The sequence below is a fragment of the Salarias fasciatus genome, chromosome 17 (assembly GCF_902148845.1).
Source record: "Salarias fasciatus chromosome 17, fSalaFa1.1, whole genome shotgun sequence".
In the NCBI taxonomy this organism is placed as follows: Eukaryota; Metazoa; Chordata; class Actinopteri; order Blenniiformes; family Blenniidae; genus Salarias; species Salarias fasciatus.
In genome coordinates this window covers 5350426-5367617 of record NC_043761.1, presented here as the reverse complement: position 1 = coordinate 5367617, position 17192 = coordinate 5350426, and the positions used below count along the sequence as shown (strand labels likewise).

The following is a 17192-nucleotide window of genomic DNA, read 5'->3' as shown; positions in this document are numbered from 1 at the left end:
TCAGGTTTCCAACAATATTCATAATCATCATAACATTAGTAATTTGGATTTACCATACCAATAATTTACATTTAATGTCTTGTTAAAATAATAAATATGATCAAATGAATCATTCATATGGTATTCATCATGAAGAATAAGACATTTAAAAATAATATAAAAATAATTAAAAAAAATGGTATATATTTTTAATAACAGTGACTGTATGTTTGGAGCGTTCTCCTCTATTCATTGATTTCTTTAACTAGTGATTTATTTTCATGTGTCACTTCCTTGAGTACTTACCAACACGTTTTCTGCTATTTATTCACCCTTTAAGATACTTTTAAAAGTCAATATTGATTAAAGGAAGCGGTTTTGTTTGTTTTCCTCCCAACAGGAAACAGAAACACACAGAAACGCCGGGAAAGCGCGGAGGCGCGCCCCCTGGCGACAGACGGCCCGAACTGCGCGGTTCAGCCGGTCTTCGTCAACCAACCAGGAAAGAGGGCTTGACGTGATCCGGACTGAGGCGGATGAGACCAGAAACCTTTGTTCTGCCTGTTCCTCTCGGTACGCGGCGGAGATCCCGGAGCCGTCCATGCGTCCCGCGAAGCCGCGGCCGCATTTCGAGCGTCGGACGGTCGCGCGCTCGTCTTTTATTCGCGCAAAAACCACCTCAGTTCATTGATTCTGGGCTGTTTTTTTTTTTTTTTTTTTTCGGGCAGATATTTTCGCTCCAGCGCGAAGGCGGGTGGTGGAGGGGGGGACATCTGGCCTTTTTCTTCCCTCCCCCAGCCAGCCAGCTGCTAAATGGACATAAACCACGGAACTGAAAGTGGAAGCGACCGAGGTGCGTAAAATATCCGTTCCTGTGATCCCTGATCTTTGTGTTTGGCAGCGCGCGGACCTGAACATGTGCATGCGTTAATCAGCTGCTTTTTCATCCCGGAGCTCTGCCTCCGCTTTTCCCTTTTCCTCCCATCTCCCCCGTGCTTCCTGCAGCCTGGAGTGCGACCGGGAGGCTAACTTGTGCCGGTAGTTTCTTAACGATGCACTTTCGATCAGCAGCATCATTATTTTACGCAGCACTGAGCGCCTGCAAAAATCCTCCTCCTGCGCGTCGTGCACGGGCGTACGTGTCCTGCAGGACGGACCACAGCTGCTCCGTGTCCCGGCTTCCAGTTTAGACGGCCTGGAAAAATGGTGAAAAGCAGCCTGATGTGAGGTGCCAAAACAATGCCTGCGCGAGGCTGGTTTTAAAGGTGTGAAGCAATGCCGCTGCGGGGCGATAGGTGGCAGCAGTGAGGAGAGACCGCTGCTTATTTTTTTTAATTTCTAAATTCGTTTTCTCAGTTTTAGTTTTAAAAGAAATCATTAAAATTGTGCTGCAGGAATGCATAGACAACAGTCAAAATTTAGCAACATTTAGAACTGGTGAACACGAAAACCGAAATTAGATATGTCATTGTGTTTCTTGTATCCGTTTGCACGACAACGGTGCTCAGAGAAAACGCGCCTTTTTCTTCTTGCAAACGGAAAAAATGCAATTCTGAAAACGCTTTGCATAGATGGTAGAAACGCTGCTGTTGATCACGTGCAGCATGGTCGTCGTAATGTGTTCTTCTGCACATGCTCAGTAGACTTAAGATGAAAAACAATGTTTTATTGTGTATCTACATTGTTTTCAATGTTTCTGCCATTACCATGGGGGCGGACAGACATAGCTTTAAACATGCTATGTAAATGCTAAACTTTTCTGAAACAATTCAATTCAGCTTTATTTATAAAACACCAGGTACGATTCAGTCATTTCACTACGAATTTATAAAGAAAAACCCAAAGAAATCCACACGAGGAAGCAGAGGCGAACAAGGAAAAGGAAGAAGCCTGCAGAACCAGGCTCACATGGCAGCTCTTTGCTATTCCGGTTGTGGTGAGGGGACGGAAGGAGAGGAAACGAAGGGACGGACGGACGGACGGACAGATTGAGGGCAGGGACCCAGACCCTGGATGGATGGGGGGGAGGGATTCAGCTCGGCGCTCGGCCTCTCGCTGCAGATGGAGGCGGCAGAGCACCAACGTCCAGATTCACTGTAGGGGATCCCGCAGGGAGGGAGAGCGAGAGAGAGAGAGACAGACAATGGTTATTAACACAAACCAGTGAAACACAGTGAGTGAGAAAGGAAAAAAAAGATGTTAAAGGAAAAGCAAAAATAATACATTTTTCCTTGAAACGTTGTCTTTTAAACAGGTTTATATTTAAATGTTTGAAACACGACAGGACAACAACCACTTGTTTAGTCAGTAGAGATCTGTGTTTCCTGTCACCTTGATTAAGAAGACGAAATGAAACCTGAAACCTTTTTTTTTTTTTTTTTCCCTGTTCTTCCAGGTAATGATCCTCCTCTCCGATACGTCCGGCTCCTGGCCCCGCCCCTGCAGCTCCTGTCAGCCGCAGTGTGGCAGGTCGTACAGCAGGGACTGGTGGATCACTACGGGATGCTGGAGGAGTTTGTTACCATGGTGACGGAGCTGGTCCCCGAGCTGATGAGCTACAGTCAGAGGGCTCAGCTCATCCTGGGCCTCAGGGCCAGGGTCAGTAAGCATTCGCGCTTGGCCAATCGGAACGTGTCTGTTGTGTAGAAAAAGGGCTGCAGGTGATTCCAGATGGCACATCTAGAGCCTTCCTCGCCCCGGGGGGGATAAGTCAAGGTTGGGCTTCATACGCCGCCTGTTAGCCAGAAACCGGATCAGTCTGCTTTATGGAAAATAACCGAGCATCACGTTTTGCCTGACTGAGAGGAAACTCTCACATGATCAACGGCTCCAAGGGCAACAACAAAACAGGAGTTCAGGTTGTTTTTTTTTGTGCGTTCGATGGCTGAAACTGAAACCGAGGCTCTGTGTTTTGTCTGGTGGAACCAGCTGGTGCTGGAGATGTGCCGCGGCGAGCCTCCAGCGGACGTGCAGACCATCCAGCCACATCTGGACCGGATCAAGGCTCCCGTCAGCTCCGCCAACGACCATCATGTGAGTCAGGCCCGCCCCGGAAAGCTGGGAAGGTTGGCTCTGGCTTCCCGAACAGGCAGAGCGGAATGTGTCTTCAGCCAGCAGCTGAAGCAGTGTGCTCAATCTGCTGACACACACACACACACTCACACACACACGTTGTCTGTTGTGTGTCAGTCGACCATCGACCAGGTGGAGGAGTCGGAGGTGAACTTCGTGGAGCTGGTGCACTCCTTACTGCAGGATTCGTCTGAAAGAAACTATTTCTTCCAGGTGAGACCTTTTCCGTCCCGTTGGGGGGTTTTGGGGGAGTTTTGGGGGGGGGGGGTCCAGATGGATCGGAGCTGACAGGAAGCCAGCGGTCGCTCGGACGAGCACGACGCCTCCTCCTCGCCATTCTCAGCACGGACCGGGTGCAGGTCCTGTCAGCCCCGAGCAGAAATCTGAGGTTCACCAGAACGAGACGGAGGAAGGATGGGGGGGGGATGTGGCTGGCTGGGGGGGGGGGGAGGTTTCTCCTCCAGCATGAGGGAATGCTGCTTCTCTCCATACATCTCAATGTAGTGATATGCAATTTGGTGTAAAATGTATCTGAAATCCTGGCTTTGGGCACAAAAACTTCTCTCAATTATGGTTTGTAACATATTTTTAGTGGAATATCCAGGAGAACTTTGCGTCCAGAGATGAACAAGTGATGGATAATAATGTTTTTTTCATCGCTGATAGCAGGTTTAAAAAAAAAAACTCTTTTTTTTCTGAGTTAATTCTGCCTTCATAACATGTACATTTATTTATTATATGTAAGGAGGATAATAATGATAAAAAAAATAACTCCATAAATCACAATTGATGAAATATTTCAGTATTTTGACGTGCTGTATTTGTGATTTTCAGGCACTATAAGCTACAAGTATTCAAATAATGACACAAAAAAAAGAGTACAGGTATTGAGGGAAAACTAAAGCAGCTTTCCCCGTTGTGTTAAATTCTCTTCAGACGTCCTTCTGCTCCTGCCTTTTTATTAACCCGTGTGTTTTTCTCTCTCTCCGTTAGGAAATCTACCCCATTTATTTTGGGCCGAAGTACGACGCCGCCCTGGAGATGCTGGTCTGGGAGTTCATATCCAGACTGGAGGAGCTGATGCCTGCGCCGGACTTCACACAGGTAAACCTCATTCTCGCCCAACAATAATAATAATTCACTTCCGTCAATAGAGGCGATAAACTCAGGTTTATTTTCACGACAAGAGGAGAAGTGGGCTGATTGAGCTGGACTTTTCTCTTTTTGTGTACCAGTAGAAACAGACTTCCTGTTGTGCAGTTGGAGGCCTTCGCTGAGGAGACGCAGACCCAACATAGTTCACTCACACACAGGTTCAGCCAGGCTGAATGAGGGGGGGCTCAGCTGTTTACCGAGACGGGTTAACTCCATGGAGCTCAGCCTCGGTGTCCCTGCAGAGCACCTCCTCTTCCTCCTCTTCCTCCTCCTCCTCCTCCGTACCCTTTTTAGCTCCCGGCCTTCAGGGACACACGGCTCGACTGTGCTCTTTAAATAACAGCCTTTTAATTCAAGATACTGGGATTTTTGTCACTGAAAGTTACATTTATTTCCATAAACACGAGACTTTTTATTTTCTGTCTTTAAATGAGTTGAGCACTTTTAGCTGTTTTATGCTTTTTCTTATTTTTATCCTTTACTTGCGAGCAGTTTAGAGTCCTGATGAACAGTGTTGTACTAAGAACGTTCAAAATGAGTGTGTGTCTGTCTCGGTGCAGAAAATGAATCCTGCAGAGCTGGAACTATCATATTTACGAACCTCTAAAGTCTCGTTTTAACGATGTTTTCTTCCTGTGTCCGTCTCAGCTGGCGGCTCTGCTCGGTGACGCTCCGTCCGTCCTGGAGGAGTGCTTACAGACGTATTTTCCGCCGGACGACATGAAGGCGGTGCTGGAGCACCACCGGAGCCTCGGACACTTCGAAGAGAAAGGTAGGAGAGCGCGTTTGGATGTGTGATGTATGGGTTTTGCTATATCTTACGCAAAAGTAAAGAAATGCTTTTGGACTCGTCTGGCTGCAGATCCCGGGTTGTTACCGATGGACGACTGCATCCTGTCGTCCCTGCTGCTGCCGCCCGGAGCCAAACCCGCTCCGGACACCGTCTCCTGCACGCCGGCTCCCGAGGACGCGGCCCCTCCGGAGGACAAAAGGCCCCTCAGAGCCAACGGGTCGGAGCGGTCCAGCAGGTCGGCCGCCGAGTCCGCCAGACAGAAACTGCGGGAGACGATGAGCTCCGGCGGCCGGCAGCTGCGAGCGCGAGCCGGGACCGACGCTCAGGAGAAGAGCAGAGCGCGGCGCGGCGCCATAGACCTCACCTCGCTCCGCCGGGCCGCCGACAGTGACTCGGAGGCCAGCGGGAGCAACCAGAGCTCCCGGGCGGGGCGCGACGGGAGGAAGAGGAAGCTGAGCGGCGGCGTGGGCGTTCCCGCCAAGCAGGCGCTGGAGGAGGCGGCGGCTTTCATGTGAGAACATCCGACACGCTTCGCTCCGTCCGGCGTGAATGTGGTGTAGATTTTCATCCATGCATTTGGAGAACATGCAAACTCCCGGTACCTCAAAAGAAGACGCTTGTAGGGTGAAATCAGTCTTTTCCTCTGAATTAGTCGTCCCTTTTTTTTCAGGGATTCCTCGGTCGACGGTGAAAATTCAGGTGAATCTCCTCTGATCTCCATCTGGGGAGATTATACAGGTGTGTACACTTCTCACACACACACACACACACGTCTCACGTGCTCCAGAGTGAGTCCCGGCATGACGCCTCCCCTCCGTCTGTCCGCAGACACTCAGGAAAGCGCCTTCCCCGTGGCGACGGACACCAAGGTGCCGTGGTCGGACGAGGAGACGCTCCACCTGCTGGACATCTGGGGGAAGGACTCGGTGCAGCGCGCCCTGAAGGGCTGCCTGAAGAACCGGCACATCTTCACTCAGATCGCGCAGAAGATGGCGGAGCGGGGCTACATGAGGACCGTGGAGCAGTGCCAGACCCGGATCAAGCGGCTGAAGAAGGGCTACCGGCAGAACAGGAAGTGAGGCTTCGGCCGGCCGCCGGCGTTCCGGCGAGAAGCGGAGCGGCTTTCACGTTTCTCTCCGACTCCTCCCCCCAGAGGGAACTCCAAAGTGGAGCGCAAGTTCTACGCCCAGCTGGAGCGGGTCCTGGGCTCCTCGGGGCAGTCGTCCGTCCCCGAGATCACCTACGACGTGGAGGACATCCTGGACGAGGACAAGCCCCAAGAGGACGAGGAGGACCTCCAGTTCCTGGGACCCCCGGGTCAGCTAGAGATCGGTATGATTTAACGAGCAGGTTTAACGTTGGTTTGATTCGGTGAGAAAGCGGCCGTGATCCACGTGGTTCTTGCAGGAACCCGCAGCGTTCCCTGGAAGGACCTGGAGACTCTGTCCCTCATCAAGATCTGGGGCGGAGACAAGATGCAGCAGGAGCTGCGGGGGGTGCACCGCAACGGGCCCCTCTTCTCCATCATCTCCTCCCAGCTGACCAGCCAGGGCTTCCCCCGCACGCCGGAGCAGTGCCAGACCCGGCTCAAGAAGCTCAAGTCCAACTTCAGGCAGTGCTACCAGCACAAGTAGGAACCCCGGAAAAGAAGCTTAAAAAAAAAAAATTAATTAATTAAAAAATAACCGACTCTTCTTCTCCTGCAGCCTGAGAGGAGGAGAACGGGTCGAGTGCAAGTTCTACAACGAGCTGGGAAGGATTTTAGTCAAGGACTTTCCTCTGCTGCCGCAGCTGGACGAGCTGCAGGAGGAGGAGGAGCTGGAGGACAGCTTCGCCCTCTACGGCCAGCAGGACGGCGGTAAAGTGCAGGATCCCAGCGCCGCCGCGGGTCGGAGGTCGACCGGCGGCGCCGCTGACTGCCGCTGTCGTTCCAGAACCCGCAGCCGCTTCCGGCGAGGACAGGAAGAAGGTCCCCTGGTCGGACAAGGAGACCATCATCCTCCTGGAGCTGTGGGGCGACTCGCAGGCAAGTGGTCCGCTCTGGAAGCCCGTCTGTCCGCCGCCGCCGCCGCTCTGAGGCTGTGATCGTCATGTGACCCTCAGGTCCAGCAGAACCTGCGGCGCTACCCGCACAACGGCCACCTCTTCACCGAGATCTCCAAGAAGCTGAGCGCCCACGGCTACTCGCGCAGCGCCGAGCAGTGCCACACCCGGATCAAGCGGCTGAAGGCCAGCTACCGGCAGTGCCAGGAGAACATGAGGCGAGAGCCGCACCGGCGCCGCCGTTTCCAGATCGCGCCCGCTCCGGGTCAGGCGTGTGTGTGTGTGTGTTAAAGGTGTGTGTTCTCATTCCTCCCGCAGCTCGTCTGGGACCGACAGGCCCGACTTTAAGTTCTACGACCTGCTGGAACAAATCCTGGACAAGCAGCCGTCCACGTCGTCCGCCGCCGCGACGGACTCCATCGAGATATCGGAAGACTCCAACAGCGAGTCCGTGACCGAGAAAGGTATCGATGGAAGGACGGGTCGCCCTTTCACCGTACAGATTGACATTTGAGTCCTTTTTCGCGCTAAACACGTTTCTGTTCCAGATGAGGAAACGTCGGGGGAGCGGCCGGCGTCCAGCCTGTGGACGGATGAGGAGACGCTGGCGCTCATCAACGTCTGGGGCGACGAGGACGTGCAGACGGCGCTGAGGGGATACGTGCACAACGGCCGCGTCTACAGCGAGATCTCGGAGAGGCTGCGCGACCACGGCTTCGCCAAGACCACCGAGCAGTGCCGCTGGAAGGTCAAGTCGCTGAGGATCAACTTCAGGCAGTGCTACGACAGGAAGAAGTGAGAGCCGCTCTCTCCTTCAGAGTAAAAGCTTCAGAACAGACACTGAAACATCCTCATCACTCAGAAACACATGGAGATTCAGAATAACTTGTTTTTCATTATGCATAAATCAAAGATATTACTTATTTCAACTTTAAGTTTAGTTTTTTTTTTCTCTAAGCTCTGTTATCATGGTAATATTAGATATTACTAAATTGATTTTATTTCAAAAATGATTTTCTTCCACGAGAACAGCTGTGAGAAAATAATTGTCTCAAAGGGTCGCATGAAAAATTAGCACTAACATTGAGGACCGATGTATGAAATGAATTCCCCAGACTTTGTTGAAAAATCATGATTGAACTTTTGTTAAATTCCTAGATTTCTTCCATAAATCAGTATATTATTATTATTATTGTTATTATTATTGTTCACCATTTTTGCGCTGTTGCAATGACTTCCTTTGGAAACTTAGTTTTTTTTCTACTATTTAATATTATTCTGGCCCAAACATTTCCCTGTTTTTCTGATTTTACTAATATAACAGGCGAATGGACTAAAATATGGTTTATCATGTTGTCTCTTGCAAGTTTCTCAAATCATTTTAAGTTGTTAAAACAGAATAATCAGTGGGTTCTGTTATTTTTTTTTATATTCCTTTGACTTTGAGGCCAATCAGCGTTATTGGTGCAAATATCTTGAAAACATTTAGAATCAGCTTTTTGAAATTGCCAGCAAGACGAATAAGACACAGACATCGTGTAACTTCTGTAACGGGGGTTAAACGTGTGGTCCGTGGGCCAAGTCCGGCCCAAACCCTGCTCCTCTGCTGAGTTTGGGAACGTAACGGTGAGATCCTGAAGTGAGCAGCAGGGGGCAGCAGTGGAAAAGTCCAGCAGTTGAAGAAAAACCTGCCGAGTGAAGGAGGCCGAGGGGACGACAGGAGTTTTACTCTCTTCAAAGTTCTCAGTGTTTCTGGAATCTGTTGGGAGCTGAGATGTGGAGTTTAATCAGGTTTTCATGAGATCTTCCAGCTTCTCCTGCGCTGAGCAGCGTCTCTAACCCAGCTCTGCTCCTCTCTCTCCAGGAGCGGGAAGAAAGTGGACTACAAGTTCTACAGCGAGCTGGAGCAGATCCTGGGCCAGGAGGCCAGCTCTCTGGACGAGTACGACGAGCGGGACGAGCTGGCGGAGCAGGAGCAAGGTGAGAGGCCGCCGCGTCTCCGCACGTCCGCCCGCCGTCCGGCGGGTTTGCTAATGCCGCTCCATCCGCAGCGGCGGCCGACGGCCTGAACAACCCGTGGACGGAGCACGAGACGGCCGCCCTGATCGAGGTGTGGGCGGCGGACGACGTGCAGCACAGCCTGCGGACCTGCGTGCGCAACGGCCACATCTTCGCCGAGATCGCCGAGAAGATGGCGGCGCTGGGCTACCTGCGCACGGCGGAGCAGTGCCACACGCGCATCAAGCGGCTGAAGAAGACGTACCGGCGCTACTGCAACAGCCAGAGGTCAGCAGAGCCGAGCGGCGGCGCCGGTCCGGCGCCTCCCTTTCACCCCACCTCACGGTTCCTCTGTCTCCAGGAACGGCGGGCGATCGTCGGCGTACCGGTACTTCTCGCTTCTCGCTCCAGTGCTCGGCGACGACTCCATCTTCTCCGACTTATTCGACACGACGGCGGCGGACGACGACACCTTGCCTTCGCTCCTCGACGAGGACCCCATCCTGTGTAGGTTTGAACCCCGCCTCGCGGCGCAGATCCGAAATCCCGCCGCCGAATCGAGCCGTGCGCTGTCGATTCCAGACGAGCCGCCGTCCACCAGCCTCCCGCTGGCCGACACCAGCCGCAAGATGCCCTGGACGGAGCAGGAGACGCGCACGCTGCTCGCCATCTGGGGCGGCGACTACGTCCAGCTCACCCTCAAGGGCTGCCTGAAGAACCGGCACATCTTCGAGTACATCTCCGACAAGATGAGCGGCCAGGGCTTCATCCGCACGTCGGAGCAGTGCAGCACCCGCATCAAGAGGCTCAAGCATGGATACTTTCACGAGAAGTCAGTCACAGGAACACAGGAATTTATATTTATTTATTTATTTATTTATTTATTTATTTATTTTTAAGGAATACATGTCTTCAAAAATGCCGGGATTACTTCGAGTCAGTTTTATTTGTATGGCACCAAAATGCCTTTTACAGATATAAAACCCCCAGAATTCTACACGATGGATAAGAAAATCTGTTTTTATTCAAAACTTTTCTTTTCTTCAAGTTTGAATTCAGTTTTTTCTTCTTTTTTTTTTAATGCTTGAATTCTAACTTTCCTCTTCTTTTCAATTTTTTTCAGGGAGGATTTCAAGTTCTTCAACGACATGGAACAAATCTTCAACAAGGACCTGAAAGCGGACAGCACGATCGCCGATCCGTCTCTTTCAGAGGACACGGTGACCTTCGACCTCGAAAACGAAGCCGGACTAAAACCAGGTGAGAGGATCCGTTTTTTTTAAAAATTAAAATTCTCATCACGTTGACTCCTGCGGTGAAAACAAGTGGAACGTGAACCGTGTGCCGTGCCGCCCGGCCTCAGGTAACCAGTGGGTGCTGGCCGACAGCACCAAGCTGCCCTGGAGCGACGGCGAGACCGAGACCCTCCTGACCGTCTGGGGGAGCGCGGAGGTCCAGGAGAACCTGAAGAGCTGCACCAAGAACAAACACATCTTCCTCCAGATCTCTCAGGCCATGTGCGGCCAGGGCTACAACCGCACGCCCGAGCAGTGCCAGAGCCGCGTCAAGAGGCTGCGCGCCAACTTCAGGCACTTCCTGGAGGGCAGAAAGTGAGGAGCGCCGCGGCGGGAGGGAGCTTGCAAGGTCGCTTCTAGAGAGATCCGGCTTCACTGAAACCCGCCGTTTGCTCTTCTGCAGAGGCGACAAGCAGGAGTGCAAGTTCTTCGACCTGCTGATGAAGAACTTCGGCTCCAGATACGGGATGAGCGCCGACGCGCTGGCCGACGACGCGGCCGACGCCAGCGGTACGTTTAGTGGAACGCCAACTGTTGAATTCCTGAAATCACTTTTTCCCACCGACTGGAAGTTTTTGTTTCACTCTTTAGTTTGACTTTAACCGTTCAACTTCTGTTTATCAAACCAGCTTCAATTTTTTTTTGCCTTTTTTTGTTTCGAGATTAATGATTTTATCTTTTATCTGATGAAAATCAACACTATATGAGCTCATAATATTAGAATATTTCTTATTTTTTTAGCTGGATGCCATAATTACTAGTAGAAATAACTGATTTATCTAGAATTTAAATGTTTTTTTTTTTACTTCATTCTACAAGTTATTTTATTGTGGGATTTTAAATTAGATGCCATTCCAGACTTCAACAACACTTTCCAACTGTAGAATTACTATGAAATGGAATTTCTTCTGCTGTCTTGGATCCAAACTAGAAGAGTCTCTCATATCAAAATACACAACGCGTTCGACTCAGGAAATGTAGGCCGCTTCTGTCTTCACAGCCCATTTCCAAGCAAGGCTTCGTTTCCCAGAAACGTCTGACGTCTGTTGAAATATGAGCTGGTCCCTGAGAGCAGACCCTGTAAGGACGCATCGTTTAAAGTAGATACTTGAATTTTCGGGAATCGTTCAATGATGTGCCGGTTCTTATTTATCATTTGTTTGCTTTTTACTGAAGAGAGGAATAAACAGCTAAAAATTATCAGGCTCTTCACTTGAGGAGAAATACACACAACTGTGTGGGAAAATGTGCTGCACTTACCGACACACGCAACTTTTTTAACGGTCACATACAGTATACGGACACTGATAAGAACCATTGATAAAGAAGATCGATCAGCATTTTCCCCATTTCCACCTCCGAGAGCTGTCCTCAAACTGTTAGTTTCAACTGGCTTGTTTCGAGTTTAGAAAGTGTTTTGTCGCGTAAATTGATCCCTTTATTTCGTTTCCATTTCAGTTTTTGTGTCACTCTGCAGCGAAACGTAACCGAAGAATTAAAATCAATAAAAGCGCCGCAGACTGAGCGTAGCTGGAGCTCTTCTCTCGTTTTCCTCTTTCAGAGTCGTGAGACGGTCCAGCGAGGCGACGCTCGAGCCGCACAAACGCCCAGCTGAAGCGAGACGGACTCCCGGGCAGGAGCGGCGGCGCGAACTGCCGCCGTGTTTACAGAAGACTGAGGAGAGCCTGAGCAGACCCCCCACCCCACCCCACCCCACTCCCCCCACCCCCCCGCTGTGTATACTGAAAACTCGTTACAGTGACGTTCTCCTGGACCACAGAGCTGCTGCGAAGAGGTGAATCCGCCTCGCCAAGAGCTCAGGGTTTAAGGGACGGATCGGAATCTGGCGCCAAACGCCGTGCTTCTGCCACAAACATGGCTTTTCTACCATTTTTGGTGTTTTTTTTTTTTTTTTTTGTTTTATTTTGTATTTGAAGTGAGGTAACTGAAGCACATGGAAAAAGAAGCAAGGCCTTTATTAATGTCTTATTCCACGGTTCACGTCTTTTATTTTGTAAAAACTGAGTTATGTTAGCATTAAAGAGTTTAAGAGTTCGAGTCGTCACGCCCTTAATAATTTATTCACATTTGTATTTCCGAGATTGTTTATTTTTCTGTGTTCCACTTCAAACCACATGTACGCACGCGTCTGTGTTCTGAGGTCGTCGGGTTTTTTTTCATACCCAATAAATCAAACGTGAAACATGATTGTGATGAACGCCATTTTTTATTGTGTGCAAAAAAAAAAAAAGTGTTGGTTTTTTTTAAGCTTCTGCATCATAAAAGCGTGAATTACAAACATTTAAAGCAGGTTCAATTTGAGAAACATTGAAAGTACAATCAGAATCCACTTTAAAAGGTGCGCTTGTGCAATGCTATCTACAGAAAGTGACTAAAAGCCAAATTTATTTTAGCCTTCTGGTGCAAAATACAGAGAATACATTTTTGTTGGAATTAGTAGACCATTTTTAATTTAATCACAGGCCATGGTTGGTCCGCAGGCCGTGTTATGGACACCCCCGGATGTGAGTTCTTGGTCCTCCAACAGGAAAAACCCTCTTCAGTAGAATTAATACTCGTTCTGGCTGGACAGAGTCCAGGAGATTTACTGCTGTTTACAGTGCGAGCAGTCGGCCGGTCGGAGGCTCCTGCCCTCTCTTAATGTAGTTACTGGACGTCCAGTGAGGCTAAACGGCGAGCCAATTCCCCGCACCAGCACGAGATAATGTGATCTGTGGACTCCCACTCAGAGCCAGGGACGAGCTGCAAGAGAGAGCCGAGACACCGACTAAGCCTCGAGTTCATATCGGCCAATGTTCAGGAGATAAATGTACGATCAGGGCTTTCTTTTAAACTGTAGGAAACTGTCAGCACCACTAGTCACACACAGAACAAGACAAAGTTAAGCAAACTGGACAGTGCTCTCAGCCTCAGTCTGATCAGGCGAGGGCGACTTTCTCAGTAAGTGGACGGGAGATATTGGCTCTGTGATTTTGGCCTTTGGCCAAACAATTTGTCTGCAGTCGAATCCATGATGTCTGCTGTCCCAACGACAAAATTGCATGGGTTTGTTTAGATCAACCACTACAGCGCCGCTGGGTAAAAGCGGCGACCCTTCCTCTATCAGGACCGTGTGGAATGCTTTCTTTTTGGGAAGTGGCGGATCGATGCAGAGGCAAGGCTGGCTGGTCACCCAGTGTTGGACCGGCGGGGGGTCCAGCTCCGCCTGCAGCCTCGCCAGGAGAGACACGGGGATCAGCGTCACCCCGTTGACCTGCACCGCCTCTTCTCCTTCCTCATTCCACCCGTCTGCCATGTCCAAGACCACACCGCCATCCGGACTGCCTTCTTCTTTTCTGTCTTCTTCTTCTTCGTCTGTTTGGTTGTTGTTGTTGTTCTTTCCGATGAAGACCACCGGAACTCTTTTCTCTCTCAAGCAATCACACGAACATTCACACTCTTGATAACAACACTGTCAACGCAAGGAAAAAGAATGTGATTTAGGAGCCATTTTCATGACATTTCAAGTAAAAACGCATCATCTTTGCATTTTTGTTTCAGAAAAATTTCCCGTCCGCACGGCGACATTTCGAAAACGATGTCCGGAATGTGTAGTTTTCATGCTGGGCCACTAGGGGTCACTACTGTGTCTTTTTTGTTGTTATTTTTATGAAACACCAGAAAGTGTTTTTTAAATAATTCTACCGTTCTCAAAAAAGTTGCGTTTTCATAGCCACGTTGTCGCGTAAACGGAAACCCAAAACCAGACGACATTTCCTTTTCTGTAAACGACTCGTCGACAGTACTTACATAGAAACAAACGAAGACTAAGCCAATGACGGACACGGGGATGACGACCGCAGGAATAGCAGAGATGCTCAACTGAAGAGAGAGAACAATTCAAACATGGAGTGTTTTTTCTTTTTTTCAAGGATTTTCATAAGATCACAATACTGGAGGAAAAAAAAAAACCCCAACAGAAGATGGACATTTCATTCAGCATCAAGAAAAACAGAACTTGGATCACGTGACATGTTGATGACAGTTTAGAAAAGAATATCCAGGAATAAATGCGACGTCTTACCCAGATGTACGTGATGATGTTAAAGGCGAAGCTGCGTTTGTCTACAAGAGCTAACACTGCAGGAAGACAGGGCTACACACACACACACACACCCAACAAACACAACAAACACAACATATCAGTAAACGACTAAAATCTCATGTTCAGCCATCTCAAACATTCAAAATTTAGCGGGAATTTTCATAATTAGTTTCCAGGCGTACTGTAAAAAGCTGACCTGCGTGTGTGTGTGTCGTCAACACTTCTACAATGAAGTGTTGCTTTAACGGGTGAAAAGTTTTCGGGGGTTTTTAAGTGTAAAACAAAAGCATTAATACACTGAGCTTCTGTTTGGGACTTTTCCTTTTTTTTTTTCTTTTTCCTTAAACTGATATTTGACTAGCTTTACTAGATTGGCCTCTAACGTGTTCCCTGTGGCGAACGAACACCAACTCGCTCCACTGTGCTTTACCTGGTCGTGAATAAAGCTGTTCCCAAGGTCAAGCTGAAACAGAAGAATACCAGATATTACATTCGTAATCCAAACTTTAAACATCACGATGAAGTTTTATCACTGTCGTAGTTCCGTCTTATTGACGTTGAGCTGAGTTACTCACACATCCGTTATGCTCCCCAGCACACGAACAGGAGGCTGGAATCGAACCTCTCCAGTCCCTATAGCTGGCGAATCCACAGCATTTGAACTGAGGAGACACACACACACACCCAGTGTCACACATGCTGTCAGTGTGTTTGTCACCGTGGAGCCACCTTACCTCTGTCTGCCAGCGGTGAATGTTTTGGATGATGCCACAGTCGCCCGCTGTGTTTGTCGGCATCCTGTTGAGATTCAGCCCAGTCACATAGCGCTGCTTAAAGGTTTTTACTTCCTGGAGGCAGATAATCATAAAATCACTTCTCCACATATGCTAACGAAAACCAGTCATCGAAGTGCGTGAGTAATCAATGGAATCAAAGCAATCGAAACAAAGAAAAAGCACCTCGTAGTTTTTCTGGTGGAGATCGTTCAAAGTGCAAGCCATGAGAACGACCAGGACGGTGCTCACTCCAAGACTCTACAGCGAAGGCAGGATGTGGTGTTGAGTTTTACATTCCTGATTCATGGAGTGTATACACAACATCCAGTCTGCTGTGCACATACCGGTATGAAATAGTGACCATGTCTTCTCCAAAACTCCAACAGTATGAAGAGACAGGCGGGAACGCCGACACCCGCCCAGATGTAGACGAGTCTGGCCTCATTTGTCGGCCTTTGTGCAAACTGAAAGAACAGATCAGAGCAGCACTGAGGGCAGGAAGTCTGAGCATGGTGTGAGATTCCCACATCGGAGCAGTATGACCCAAGAGGTTTCTGAATTTACGATTAGGGTTAGTAGATAAATAGGCAGATTCGCCTTTCATGTCAAATTCTCTCATTTTGCACTACAGATATGCCAGGAATTCCAAATCCTGACAACTTCCCTGACCTGACGTAGAGTTGTCTATGTTGGATTTTAACAGTTTACTGCAATCTGTGTTACTTTACCTCGAGAAAGTCTCCGCACTCGATGTTCTGGCTGCCCAGAAGGAGTCCTGTCGCCGTCAGGATGGACAACAAAACACACCAGACCTGGAGAACGACATGGACAGTGGTGATCTGCACGATGGTTCAGAGGGCAAAAGCTACAACACCAGTATTACAACACCACATGAATGCAACAGCCTCAAAGGCGCGAGCCATGAATTTGTTTTCTCTGATGCACCGACCAAATATTTAACAAAAAAAAACTTGGACACAAACCCTCTTGGGAGTGTTTTGCAGCTTTTCCAGCTGTGTTTGTATTTCTGTTGTGAGTCTTTGCGGTCATATTGCAAAGATCCAATTGTGACGCCGTGTTTGTAATTGTTCTACAGCTTTTGCAATTATTTTGCTTCTACAACAATAATGTTGCCAAGTCTGCGACTATGTTGCAGATTTTGTATCTGCGTTACAAAATCAGGTTTTGGCTTTTTTTTGCAGTTGTGTTGTTTTGTGACTTCTGCAAATGTGCTCCCGCCTTTTTCACCATTTGGAGCTTTTGCCATCATGCTGTGGCTTTTACAATCAAGTTTTGATGCCTTAGGAGCAGTGTCACTACTTTTGTGGTCTTGTGAGAACTTTTGCAACCATACCTTGGTTTTTACAATCCTATTGCAGCCTTTGTGTTTACGTTGTCTGTTTTTGCTGTCGTGGATTTACTGTTGTTCCTTGTGGCTTTTAAACTGGGAAGACTCCAGGATGTGCATTACTAAGTAAAATCAAGCTGAAAAAATGTTGCAGAAATGGCTCGAGGATGACATTTTCCATGACTCCACCCTCGACATGACAGTGCAATTACATTAGAGATGAAGGATGAATGCGTCCTCACTGTCCTGTGAAAAAAACCTGGAACAACAAGTGGTAAGAGTCTGTGCAGTGTGAGTGGAAAACCTTACCCCATATGTGGTCACCACGGCTGTAGCGGCCCATAATGTGCTGCTGGGCTTCCTCCAGAAGCCTTTCTTGCTCTCCGTCTCATCCGACATGTCCTGCGTGTCTCCTTCCATCTGCTTCAGACTGAAATGAGCCCAGACAGTTTGGACTGAGATGAGATGAGATGAGGCTCCTCCTCTGAGCTGCTCCAGCTGTGACCTCTGTCCCTCAGCTGCTCTTCACACACAGAGTGTTTCAGCGACTTCTCCTGGTTGCATGTTGTACTTGCAGGCAGACTGAGCCCTGGCATCTTCATGCGGCCCGAAGCTTGTTGCCATCCTG

At 49.0% G+C, this 17192-nt stretch overlaps 2 protein-coding genes across 2 annotated transcripts; one reads left to right on the top strand and one right to left on the bottom strand.

The window, feature by feature from the left end:
* The first annotated feature begins 451 nt into the window (after nucleotides 1-451).
* LOC115404372 (uncharacterized) lies at nucleotides 452-12537 on the top strand. The gene is made up of 24 exons (XM_030113670.1): nucleotides 452-832; nucleotides 2375-2577; nucleotides 2908-3012; nucleotides 3169-3264; nucleotides 4045-4155; nucleotides 4855-4978; nucleotides 5069-5510; nucleotides 5670-5737; nucleotides 5828-6074; nucleotides 6153-6331; nucleotides 6407-6629; nucleotides 6706-6857; nucleotides 6934-7025; nucleotides 7103-7260; nucleotides 7361-7506; nucleotides 7591-7837; nucleotides 8907-9022; nucleotides 9094-9328; nucleotides 9402-9547; nucleotides 9623-9872; nucleotides 10164-10300; nucleotides 10404-10650; nucleotides 10739-10845; nucleotides 11897-12537. Exons 1-24 carry the CDS (start codon nucleotides 793-795, stop codon nucleotides 11902-11904), a joined length of 3879 nt encoding a protein of 1292 aa, XP_029969530.1. The 5' UTR covers nucleotides 452-792; the 3' UTR covers nucleotides 11905-12537.
* Nucleotides 12538-13237: 700 nt separating this feature from the next.
* LOC115404627 (uncharacterized) lies at nucleotides 13238-16971 on the bottom strand. The gene is made up of 9 exons (XM_030114033.1): nucleotides 16874-16971; nucleotides 15945-16028; nucleotides 15561-15680; nucleotides 15400-15474; nucleotides 15016-15102; nucleotides 14871-14903; nucleotides 14420-14491; nucleotides 14146-14217; nucleotides 13238-13807 (listed from the first exon to the last, which is right to left on the bottom strand). Exons 1-9 carry the CDS (start codon nucleotides 16961-16963, stop codon nucleotides 13238-13240), a joined length of 1203 nt encoding a protein of 400 aa, XP_029969893.1. The 5' UTR covers nucleotides 16964-16971.
* Between the last annotated feature and the right edge of the window lie 221 nt (nucleotides 16972-17192).